The 12,281-nt window shown below is 47.6% G+C and overlaps 2 protein-coding genes across 2 annotated transcripts; one reads left to right on the top strand and one right to left on the bottom strand.

The window, feature by feature from the left end:
- The first annotated feature begins 3,223 nt into the window (after window positions 1-3,223).
- LOC123139064 (protein HEADING DATE REPRESSOR 1) lies at window positions 3,224-7,319 on the top strand. The gene is made up of 4 exons (XM_044558879.1): window positions 3,224-3,489; window positions 3,580-3,666; window positions 6,193-6,563; window positions 6,827-7,319. The coding sequence occupies exons 2-4, from the start codon at window positions 3,600-3,602 to the stop codon at window positions 7,046-7,048; spliced, it is 660 nt and encodes a 219-aa protein (XP_044414814.1). The 5' UTR covers window positions 3,224-3,489; window positions 3,580-3,599; the 3' UTR covers window positions 7,049-7,319.
- Window positions 7,320-7,521: 202 nt separating this feature from the next.
- LOC123139063 (uncharacterized) lies at window positions 7,522-10,599 on the bottom strand. The gene is made up of 6 exons (XM_044558878.1): window positions 10,224-10,599; window positions 9,182-9,442; window positions 8,894-9,067; window positions 8,701-8,807; window positions 8,216-8,478; window positions 7,522-8,113 (listed from the first exon to the last, which is right to left on the bottom strand). The coding sequence occupies exons 1-6, from the start codon at window positions 10,404-10,406 to the stop codon at window positions 7,653-7,655; spliced, it is 1,449 nt and encodes a 482-aa protein (XP_044414813.1). The 5' UTR covers window positions 10,407-10,599; the 3' UTR covers window positions 7,522-7,652.
- Between the last annotated feature and the right edge of the window lie 1,682 nt (window positions 10,600-12,281).

The raw sequence follows: 12,281 nt of genomic DNA, 5'->3' as shown, positions 1-12,281 counted from the left end.
CTTCTAGTCACTTTCACCATGTTTGTTTGATTCACGTTTGTTACTTTGATAATTTGATATGTGGGTGGATCGGTGCTTGGGTGCTGTTCTTACTTGAACGAGCTTCCCACTTATGATTAACCCCTCTTGCAAGCATCCGCAACTACGAAAGAAGAATTAAGATAAATCTAACCATACCATGAAACATATGGATCCAAATCAGCCACTTATGGAATAACGCATAAACTAGGGTTTAACCTTCTGTCACTCTAGCAACCCATCATCTAATTACTTCTCCATAATACCTTCTCTTAGGCCCAAAGATGGTGAAGTGTCATGTAATCGATGTTCACATGACACCACTAAAGGAAGCAACAACATACATATCATCAAAATATCGAACGAATACCAAATTCACATGATTACTTATGACAAGGCTTCTTGCACGTCCTCAAGAACAAAAGTAACTACTCACAAATCATATTCACGTCCAAGATCAGAGGGGTATTGAATAGCATCAAGGATCTGAACATATAACCTTTCACCAAATAAACCAACTAGCATCAACTACAAGATGTAATCAACACTACTAGCAACTCATAGGTACCAATATGAGGTTTTGAGACAAAGATTGAATACAAGAGATGAACTAGGGTTTGAGATGAGATGGTGCTGGTGAAGATGTTGATGAAGATTGGTCCTCCCACGATGAGAGGGTTGTTGGTGATGACGATGGCTTCGATTTCCCCCTCTCGGAGGGAAGTATCCCCAGCAGAATCGCTCCGCCAGAGAGCAAAAGTGTTCCTGCTAAAGTTCCGCCTCGAGATGGCGGCGCTTTGTCCCGAAAGTCCTCTCTCTATTTTTTTCTAGGGTAAACGGGCTTATATACCAGAAGATGGGCACCAGAGGCTGACCAGGGGGGGCGCCCTGGTGGCTCATGGGCACCTGGGTGGCCCCCTCTGGTATTTATTTTCACTAATAATTTTTATTTATTTCAAAATAATTCTTCGTGAAATTTTAGCTTATTTGGAGATGTGCAGAATAGGTACCTCTGACTTGGCTTTTTTAGGTCCAGAATTTCAGCTGCCAGCAATCTTTCTCTTCATATAAATCTTGCAAACTGAGAGAGAAATACATTAGAATTGCTCCACAAAGTATTATATTGATCAAAAATATTATAGATAATAGTAGAAAAACATAATGCAAATGGACGTATCAGCCACATCTACAACTTTTTTAGGGGGAAAGCTAAGTTTTATTGATCAAATGCCACTTGAAATGGGATACAATAAGGATCGCAAATATGGCGCCCCTTCGTCCAGAGAATTTGAAAACTTAGCTAAATTGTCCGCTTCTTTATTTGCCGTTTGTCCTTCGAAGGTAAATATGCACTTAAAATTGGCTGCTCACTGCTTGATCTCTCTTACAATACTATCATAGTTGCCGCTTGTGCCTTCTTGTATCTCCTTGATAATTTCTTCGCGTCCGACGCAAATAATAAAGTTATGGATGTGCAAATCCTCAGCTAGCGACAGGCCTCTCGGCAAGCAATTGATTCCCGAACCGCCTCATCAGTGATTGCACGAATGACCAAGGCTGAGATACCCATGAACGAACCTCCTGCACCCCAGCATAACGCTCCTGTCGATCCACCAAGGGCAGAACGTGCAACACTAGCATCCACGTGGATTTTAGCATGGTCCGGCGGTGGCGCCTTTGGCCTGCTAGTTGTGTTTGTTGGAATAGTATGAATTGATATTCTCGTAACCAGAACAATATCAAGATCAGTAATGGATCTATTTATAAACAGATGGGATGGGTCACCACATCGACAACCGACCCAAATGGACAAAATTGGACCAAATCTGCATGGGCGCGTTAGAGTTGGCGTAAGAGCATCTCCAACGGACACGCTAGATAAGCCGCACGCTGAAAAAAAACGCTAATTTGGCGCGCTCCAGCAGGCGCGTGAAAAAAGTGGGCGCGCGAGGGGGGGGGGATAAAGCGGCAGCACACGTGGCATTTTTTGGCGTGCGTCGCCCAACGCGTTGGTTAAAAGCCACGCGAGGGCGTTCGCCAACCGTCACTCCTTCCCTCCTGTCGGGCCTTCTTCCTCGCCTCTTCCGGTGCCCCGTCCCCGCCGCGCCTTCTCCCCTGCCTCTTCCAACGTTCAGCCGCCGCTGCGCCTTCTCCCTCGCTTCTTCCGGCGCCACGCCATGCCGCCGCGCTCTCGGAGCAGCTCTGGTTACCGCGGCTTCCGCCTCCATCCCTCCGGCGTGTACTACGCGGAGATCCGCTCCGGCGATACACGCCTCAGGCTCGACCAGTTCGAAATCGCCCATGAGGTCGCTCGCGCGTACGGCGCGGCGGCGTGGTGCCTCGGGCGGCCTCGGTCGTAGATGAACTTCACCGACATGCGGACGCGCAAGCAGGCACAGGATCTCGCGCCTCCCCCATGACTAATCAACGACGAGGATCGCTGCCTCCAGCTCCCGCCTCCTCATCACCGAGGCGGACGAGCACGCCATGGCGGTGTGGCGCGAGCGCTTCCTGCAGGATGTCGCCGCAGAGAACGAGTTTTGGGAGCAGAGGAAGGCGGAGCGAGCCGTGCGTCGGGCGGACAAGCGTGCGCGGAAGGAACAGGCGGAAGCCCAGATCGAGCTGGGACCTACGTCGACCTGGGATGATGAAAATCCTCAGTGGCTAGACGCGTTTACGCCGTCAGACCACACCATCGAGGAGGACGAGAAGTAATTTTTTAGCATTGTTTTATCTAGTTTTATTTTGAAGCATCATATGAACTGACTTGTGGCTTGGAGACTATGCTATGAAACTTGAACTATGTGTTGTTTCATATTTTTTTCGTATGTGTTGCTTTTAAAAAAAATCCAAGCGCCGGCTGGTTGCGCATGCTGGAGTTTATCGCACCTGTTGAAGTGCTACAGCGGCGAGCTAAATTTTCCAGCGTCTGGTAAAGCAACCATCCTTCCCGTGCGCTAAAACGCTATTTCTTTTAGAGCACCGCGCTACCGCGTGCCTGTTGAAGATGCTCTAAATAGGGCCCTGCTTGCGCTGCCCACAGAGGATCCGGAGGAGGAGCGCGCACGGGCACGGCCACTGGTTGTTGGCGGGCGGGTAGCCCAAAACCAAAACGCCCCTGTCTGTCTGTCTGTGTGGCAGTCAAGCGTGAACGCCGTGAGTAGCCGTCCCGTCCGTCGGACGACAGCTAGTACTGGTGCCAGGAAGCCAGCGCGTCACGTCACGGGCACGGCTGAAAGCCACCGTCAAGGACGCCAAGGAAACGGGAGTGGCTTCCAAGGCCACCGTTTTTCCTTTCTGCTAGTAGCACCAACAGCCCGCCCGCCCACGCCACGGCACAAGCACAGCCAGAAACCACCAGATAACGCAGCGCACGCGGCCAAACCGCACCGAGGCAGAGCGAGCGAGCGAGAGATTGGGAGGAGCTCCGGCAGGCAGGCAGCGGGAAGTCGAGCCGAGGAGCCACCGGAGGTGAGCTGAGCTCCTGGCCATTTCGTCCGTGTTAGACGCCGGATTTCTTCTATAGCTGATGTATATTTGCGCTCTTCTCTTGAGCTGCAGAGACCTGCCGGCCGGAGAGCATGGAGGAGCCGTCCATGGCCGACCCGCCGCGGATCTTCTGGAAGTCCAGGAGGAGGCCGTCGTCAGGTAGGGGCGCTGCTTCTTGCTGCTTCAAATCCTTTGAGCAAACCTCTTCAACTCTTGAATCCATTCCATCCTGATTTAAGCTGCGCGCTTTTTTCTTTAAAATACAAGATATTATTCCTTTACAAAGAAAGTAACCTGCCCCTCACCTATTCCCCACGCAGCCGTATTGCCGATTTCGGCAAATTTCAGCCCAGATCTATGCTTGTTCTTTCCTGGGGATTAATCTTGAAATTTACTCCTGCCGCCGTTTCTTTTTTGAAATCTATACAAATCGTACACCAGTTCGATTTACAGCTCGGAATCTCCCCCTGTTCCTCGGCTCTTCATTAGCCTCGTCTGCCTCTGCAGAAATTAGCTCCTTCTTTTTTGTTCCTCGGTTCTTTTTAGTTAGGGGTGTTCATCCGTTTTCGGACGGCACCGAAACATTCCAGCAGTGAGATATTGCGTGAGGAAATGGGTTGACGATTGCCACCCCACGGAGACGAATATACAACCACCCATACGAGTAAGAAAATCGCAGTTTCCGCCCACACGTTAGTCACGCGCGCGGCCGTGCAACTGATTCTTTGTTGCATATTTATAATTAATTAATCAACGGCCTCGCGCAAGCAAGGCCGGCCGTTCAGAGCTTCAGACCTTGTTTAGTTTGGGGGTAATTTCTCACAAGGCGGGTGGGTGAGTGCCCCGCTTGCTTAGCCTTGCTTGCCTTCGCCGGCAAGATCTCTGCAGTGCAGGCAGCTGTCAGCACCGCAGGCCGGCAGCTGCAGCTGCAGCTGCTACCCAGTAGAGGTCGTGGTCGTGCGAATATGCTCGCAGCAAGAAACCATATCCCCTTCAGTAACTTTGCTGCTGTTGGGTTGAGCTTTTGAGGCCCCCTCCTCTCAATTTTACTAGTATTCTGCCTTGGGCAATGCAGCGAGATGCTCTCCAGGAGCAGGGGAAGCTTGGCTGTGAGGGCAGAATCCAACGAGGCTGTAATTTCTTCTGAGAAAAAGAGGGCTGCAGTTTTGGTAATACAACTACTAGATGACAGAGGGTGAATGTGATAGGCTGAGATATCTATGGCCTCAATTCTCTGACTTCATAGATAACACCGATTGTTTATTATGGCGCAACCCGAGGCTCGAGAGACGCGCGTGTTTGGTGACCACTCGCGCTTATTTTAGAGTTCATGTCAGAATGTTACAGTAAGTAGGTTAATCTATCTAATGACACTGACCAAATTACCGTTTCTGAACCTGCCAGTGTTGACCAGTAAGCTATCGTGTAAGTAAATCAATGTTTGCTCTTAGTGTGTAACCCATGAACAGATAAAGAGTTAAACTGTTTCCACTATCCTTTCCAGAGCTTCTGAGTGTATTCTTTCTGTAGATCTTGCAGGGAATTCCTTGTATTATACAGTATGTGTTCTAAGCTGTCCCTGTCTATCAGAGCCCTTTCTTGCTTTGCTTCCTAGCAAAGGAGAGTGCATACAGCTTGTTGAAGTACACATCCATGTTCGAAATGTCAGAAAAACTCACTCTCACCTATCATCACTCTGCCAGTAATCCACTGAAGAAGCCTCTAGCTGATCTCTGTGGTCATGTAAATAAACAAGAATCATTTTGGTTGTGTTGATATTAATGCAAATAGGTGGAGGGCGCGGGTCCTTTTATACTATATTAATCAAGAACCATTTTTGGTCGTGTTTCCTTTTCAAGTTATTGATGTCAATGCACACCCATGATTGAAACCATATCCCCTTCAGTAGTTCCCTCTGAACACCACTGGTATTTCTGTCTTGGCGAGGCAATGGAAAGGCTGTTTAGGAGGAGCAGTAACAACGCGGCAATTTCTTAGGACAAAAAGAAGAGGGCGACTGCAATAGACTGAGATATCCATGGTCCACATTGGCTTCGTATAATACCGATTGTTTACAGCATAATGTCAGGCTCGAGACAGGCGTGACCACTCACGTTTATTTGGAGTTGCTGTCAGAATGTTAATTTAATTAGGCCGGTCTGATGATACTGACCAGATAAACTATTTCTGAACCTGCCAATGTTCATTGTTTTTTATATAGCTTCACCATTCATGCCGAATGGTCTGAACCTGCCAATGTTGACCGTGTTAGTAAATCAGTCTGCTCGTAGTGTATAACTCATGAACAGATAATAAAAGGAGAAACTGTTTCCACTTCTATCCTCTCCAGAGCTTCTAAGATTAGTCTGTTAATAGATCTTGCTGGGAATTGCTTTATTATACAGTATGCCTAAGCTGTCCCTATCTATGCTTTGCTTCCTTGTCAAGGAGAGTAGATACAGATTAAAGTACATCCAAGTTCCAAATGGCAGCAAAACTCACTCTGACCTATTACTGAATTACTCCACCAGTTATCCACTGAAAAAACTTCCGGCTGATCATATTCTAATTCTAATGCCAATGGTCATGTATATCAGTCAGTATATATATGCACTGCATTTTTGCTGGGCTAAGTGTACTGACTACTGACTCACTCGATCTGACTTAACAATGTGTATGTTCCAGCCAATGGCCGGAGCTTGCAAGCACAAGAACATAGCAACGAGGCCGCTGCCACCGAAGAGGCAGCAGCGGGCAATCTTCCGGCTCAAGGAGAAGCCATGAAGATTGATGACGCAAATGCAGCAAGCACCACCACAGAGGATGATGCTCATCAGGCAGATCCGATGGCTAACCTATCTGAGAAGCGAAAGGCGCTCTTCGAGCCCCTGGAGCCGATCAATGGCAAGCGCAGCGCTGACATGCTGCTTCCGCCACCGGACTTCGAGCCTACATCGTATCCCAAGGGATGGCTGGTTGGTAAGAAGCGCAAGCTCGTCAATGTCGATGTGGTGGAGAGCATGAGGAGGATAGCGATCCTGGAAATGAACAGAAAGGTTCATGTTCTTGCTAATTATTTGCCACCACATGCTAGCATAATATCATGCTGGGTATATGCCATAATGTTTCTCTCGTAACTGCATACATGATGGAGGCCTGAAATCAAGCATTAAACACTAACTTTATCGTTAACTTAAATTGACCTGTGCATTGTTCTAGTGCAGCTAAGGTAATTAGGCATTTTTGTTATTGTTGCCAAATTTGCATCATAAGTTGACACATATTATCATGTAAAATATCTCGTAAAATGGCGTGGCAGGACCGTGAAATCGGCGGGCTCAATGAACAGCTAGAGGAGGACTCCCGCGTGCTGGAGCTTCTGCAGAAGCAGCTCACGGACGAGCGCAGGAAGCGGTCGGAGATCGAGAAGGAGAACTCCATGCTTCAAGAGCAGGTGTCCATGCTGATGAGCATGCTTGATGAAAACGAAGCCTTCGACGAGGAAGGGGAAGAGGTGCCACCGCCCGACTCCATCGATTAAGCATTTCCGACAACTGCAGGTTCCCCTTTTTAAGAAAAGGCATCCGCAGCACGTCCATCTTTGGGTGCCAATTTGAGAGTATCCCGGAGGTTTCTATTGGTCTCTTGTGTAGAATTCAATTTATATTATTTCGTTTCATGGTTTGCATCGTGTAGGCGAAGGGTGCATGTTTTATTGTTCCTGTTCGTGTCTAGGTTTGTTGCAGATGTATGGAGACATTTGCGACGCATTTTATTTGAAATGCAATTGTGTGTATATGGTATTACGATTATTTTGCCAGCCACTGCAATTCTTTTTTCATATTTTGAAGTGGCCATGGCATCTGATCTACTAGTGTCATAAACAAATGCCCGGAGCGAGAGTGTGGAGCGGAGGAGGGCCGAACAGGCCCTTAGTATCGGCTTGTTGGAGATGCCCTCACAGGCCAACAGAGAAACTACTGAAAGAAATGTAGTAAGAACAGCGAAACGGGGTTGCGCAAATTTCAGTTGTTGCCAAATGAGAGTCGGGTAAGTTACAGACAGGGGACCAAAACAAGTCTCAAGAAGGCACAGTTCCTCATGATCGAAACATTTCCAAATCCGGAGCGCTAACCGGAGTTCTCTCAATCCTCTGCTATGTCGAACAACTCTGACATAGACGGTATGCGGCGATAGAGGTTCTCAAACAGACCCGGCACGGACTCCTTTCTAGAGATAGCAGGCGGTCCTGCGCCGCCATCCACAGTTCTCCCCGCAGGCGCCCATTGTTCTTCGTCTTCGAAACAAAATCCGAGTTCCTCGGCAAAGGCATCATAACCTACTTCGCCTGCAGCAATGGTGTCATTGCGCTCAGGGACAGATACGGTGGATGGCGCAGCGCCTTTCTCAATAAGATTGCTAAACGAGTCCACTCTTGCCAGCAGATATTTCTCATCCGCGGATGGCAGGGCATGTGTATCGCTTAAGAGGCTCTCAGCAATCTCCTGAAATTCTTTCGGCACCTCAGGGCTGGCATGATTGCACAAATTGAGGTTCCTTTGTTCTTGAACAACAATTTTTGCTTGGACATCTGAAGCAGTGGCACCTGAGAAAGGCTTATTGTTAAAGGAAAATAATCTACAAGATTACAAGTGTGGCATGGAAGCCTGCCAGCCTCAGGACTTTGTCTGAAGAAGGGGATACTTACCTATGTTCAATGGCTGATGATGCTTCACCCCATCCCTTTGGACCACTGAAGAAGCATCATATGGTGACACATGATGTGCGAACATGGATGAAGGGCCGGCACTTTCATTTGGGTTTCCAAATATAGAGCTTATGGATCCAATAAATGGAGAATCTGACATGATGATTGGTTGTCGGCTCAGCTCATTTAGTCGCTCGTCACACTGAATAAGCTTTTCAAAATTTCTGCTCAACACACTCGAGGAGCAACGCAAAACATGCCTCCTGCATTCAGAGCATTTATAAAAGTTAATTTCAGCTCAACAAAGTAAATGATAAAGTTGAACAAAACAGAAACAACTAGCAGCAAGGTCTACCAAAAAAGCAATACAAAGGCACAACACATCCACACCATAAATCACAGCGACAACTAATTGCAACTTTCATATTTCAAGACTGATCTTTAAGTGTTAATGTAGAACGTTAAATAATGCACTAGTGCTTCACCTGCACATGATTGCTTGCCCACAAGTGAAATCTGGTGCCGCCAGCCATAATGTATGTTTTCTTGGTTGAGGATGGGTCTCTTGAAAGAACATGGGTGGCCGAGACAACTTCAAAAAGATTGGAAACTCGTTTGAGGCAATAATGATTGATCGATACACAAACAAACAATTAAAAAAAGATTGCAAGAACTAACCATCAGTTCCAAGGTGCCATCTCCCTCCTCAGGGCAAGTTGCCTTTAGAGCAGTAATATCTAACCACTGGACCTCTATCTTACTCTTAAGACCATTGTTCAAAACTTCCCAGACAAGCTTATGCTTTGCATAGTAGCATTTTGCAACCAAATCACCTTCATACTGCGATGTGTACTGTATTAAAAGCAAAAAAAAAATGTTTTGGTTAGGCAGTATTTATGGAAAGCTTCTAAATACTTCTTTCTCATAATAACATATATACCGAGTTAACACAAGGAAATCGCTTACCTCCCAATTACCAATCTTAAGAAAGTTTGCAGGAAAATTTGAAGCTTTTACTACATCTTTCTTTAACGGGGGCTTGGAAACAATATCTTTCATAGCAGAACGGCCCTTGGTAGATATTTCCTTGGTAGAGATTTCCTCGGTAGAGTTTTCCTTGGTAGAGTTTTTCTTTGAAAGACACGTACAAATAAGATCTACAAAAGATGGGCTCTTTTTCAGCCGTAGACCCAGTGGGAGCGGTTCATTAATTATATTGAACATGTCCTGCAAAACATAATCTCATTAGGATCAATAAAGAGATATAGATTTCTATATACATAAACAGCTAATATTATTAATCAAACACTGTATAATTAGATGGAGCGGTAGAGATAATATTAATCAAAACCCATCATATCATATTTTGCAAATTTGCATTGAATAATTAAACACATTTCTCTTTTATGCAGTCAATCAATCAAGGCAAAACATTAACTTCAATACTTAATGTTTATTTTTTCTTCTGATGAGTTAAACTTCCTATTTGAATTCCTCAAATAAAAGACAATGGGTATAATTTGAATTCTACGCCAACGACAAAATCTATCTGTCATTACATTAATATACTAAAACCCTGAACCACACGTCTACATGCAGTGGAGGCAGAAGAAGAGGCGGTGGCTCGGTCATCTCGAATTCCTCAAAAAAAAAAAGATAACGTATATAATTTAAATTCTACGCCAACGACAAAATCTTCGCGCCACCATATAAAATACTAAAACCCCCAACCCCTATCTACCTACAGTGGAAGCAGAAGCGGGGTGTGGATGCGCCGTCCCGAATTCCTCAATAGAGAAAATAACGGGCATAATTTGAGTTCTACGTCAACGACAAAATCTCCGCGTCATCATATTAAAAATACTAAAACCCCAAAGCCCATCTACTGGAAGCACAAACGGGGTGGCTACGCCGCCCTGAATCTCTCAAAAGAAGAGAAACGGATATACTTTGAATTCTACGCCAACGATAAAATCTTCATAGTAAACTACTAAAACCCCATCTCTACCTGCAGTGGAAGCGGAAGCTGAGATGGCTGCGCCGTCCTAACGCGCTTCTGGGTGGCCTCATTCCCGTCGCCTAATAACCCCTCCTCCTCCAAGTTGCCCGCCGGCGACGCACTGGGGGCGACGGCCGCCGCCGTGTGGCTTGCATGCCTCTTCCTCCGCGGCCTACCCCGGGGCTGCACCATGCCGACGCCCCTAAAACCCTGGACCCCAGGAGAGAGAGGAAGGAGCAGGCCGGGATCGGATCAGATGGAGGGAAGGGATGGCGACGGCGGAGGAGGGGGAGCGCGAAAGGGGCCTGTGGCGGCGGAACACGGCGCTGGATCCGGCGCTCCTGGTTATAATCTGGGACGCGGGGACGCGCGCGGCCAGGCTGATGGGGCTCGTGAAGGTTGGTGAGGGACGCGGCGTGTCGCCGATCGGTTTCTTGTGCATCGCCGCACGGAAAGCGCCCCACGCCCGGCGCGCGTCTCGGTCGGTTGCCACCCGCTTGACGTTTGCACTGCACGTACGTCCCTTGTTTTTAGAAAGAAAAGCGCTAACGGTTTGCCCGGGCTACACCACGCAGCTGCTGGTAAGGGTGTGACTCGTCACGTTTGCGTTTGTCCACATTTCTCTCTCTTTTTTAGAAAGTTTGTCCCATATTTCTCTGGATGTACGTGGACGTGGATGCCTCCTCGCCATTTTGCGAGTGTCCAATGGGCAGGAGCCAAGTGGCGGCCACCGGGGGACCCGACGAGGCGAGCCGTGGACGACGATGATGAAGGACCTACGGAGTCGAGACCATGCGGCAAAACACGGGTGTGCTTACCGCACCCTCGAAGGGCGACGCGGTGTCGAGTCACGATGCCGTCTTCCCCGCCGCGATCCGGGACTTCTTTCCCGAGCTCTGTCGCTGCCATTGTGCGCGACAAGGTCGCCACCTACATGATGCTGACACTCGCACGGCGCGCGACGCTCACCGCCAAGGAGCGTACGTACCATGAGCGTCCTTGGGCATGCATCATTGTTGGCGAGCCCCCGAGCTCTTTGGACCCGGGCTCAGAGGAGGAGGAAGAGGAGAGAAGGGGATGGCGGCAGACCCGGCCGCCGAGTTCGCCACTGCCGGCTACAACATAGTGGATGCGGCGTCCGGGGGCAACAACATCAGCCTCCCATCGATGGACGAGCCGGAAGCGCAATACCGACGCGCGCAAGCCTAGAAGGCGGAGGAGGCGCGCCGACGAGCGGCCTAGGTGGAGGACGCAAGTTGGCTGAAGCACATCTCAAGGACAAGCACGCTCATGCCTTAGCCATGGTGACACTCATGATGAATCCGGAGATTGTCGCCGAGAACCACACGATCTTCACATCATTGGACAGTGCATGCACGATCATTTGTCAGCGCCGCGAGACCATTTCTCACGACATCGAATTTGCAGAGTTGTGCGAGGATATTGAAGGTGAAATCACCGACAAGGAGAGGAGGAGCATGCCGGCAGGATATCTTATTTTTTTTGAGAATCCGGCGGGATATCCTTGATGCCGTGCATTCAATTTGCCGCAAATGTTGACGAGGCCAGCCCCTCCGACACGGTGATAATCAACATCTCCTCCGACGAGGAGTACATTTTATCTATATGTATTGATGTTTTTGCTAGTTTAATGTCAATGCAATAGTAATGTACTAGGTAATGAATTGTACTAGTATTCTACATTTGATGTTAATTTAATCTAGTTGTTTAATTATAAAAGGAAACGGTTTAAATATGTGTTTCAAATGAATTTGTGTGGAAAAAAATATGTTCGCATTTTGTAGGGATTAAGTTATAGGGGATATGCTAGATGAGAAAATGTCATTTCCCCTAAAAGTTTTTTTTTTGGAAAAATGGGATAGGGAGAAGATTTGGACTTTTAGGATAGGGGATCTGCTAGAGATGCCCTTAGTATAGTTTGTAGTGATTTCCGATCTGTACTAGAAGTGTTATCTGTATGGATTAAGACATTGGTCTCAATTGAGGGAAACTTGCCTATAAGCTACAAACTCTTGCAGTTGGAGCCTAACAACTTGGATTCCAATA

This window comes from Triticum aestivum, chromosome 6B (genome assembly GCF_018294505.1).
Source record: "Triticum aestivum cultivar Chinese Spring chromosome 6B, IWGSC CS RefSeq v2.1, whole genome shotgun sequence".
Taxonomy (NCBI): domain Eukaryota; kingdom Viridiplantae; phylum Streptophyta; class Magnoliopsida; order Poales; family Poaceae; genus Triticum; species Triticum aestivum.
The sequence above is the reverse complement of the archived record's forward strand: the minus strand, read 5'-3'. Positions and strand labels throughout refer to the sequence as shown.

Coding starts and splice junctions, on each gene's coding strand:
- LOC123139064 (XM_044558879.1), top strand. CDS start 3,600: ATGGAGGAGCCGTCCATGGCCGACCCGCCGCGGATCTTCTGGAAGTCC. Junction 3,667..6,192: donor CAGGAGGAGGCCGTCGTCAG/GTAGGGGCGCTG, acceptor TGTATGTTCCAG/CCAATGGCCGGAGCTTGCAA. Junction 6,564..6,826: donor TCCTGGAAATGAACAGAAAG/GTTCATGTTCTT, acceptor ATGGCGTGGCAG/GACCGTGAAATCGGCGGGCT.
- LOC123139063 (XM_044558878.1), bottom strand. CDS start 10,406: ATGGTGCAGCCCCGGGGTAGGCCGCGGAGGAAGAGGCATGCAAGCCAC. Junction 9,068..9,181: donor TTAAGATTGGTAATTGGGAG/GTAAGCGATTTC, acceptor CTTTTAATACAG/TACACATCGCAGTATGAAGG. Junction 8,479..8,700: donor GGGCAAGCAATCATGTGCAG/GTGAAGCACTAG, acceptor CTCTGAATGCAG/GAGGCATGTTTTGCGTTGCT.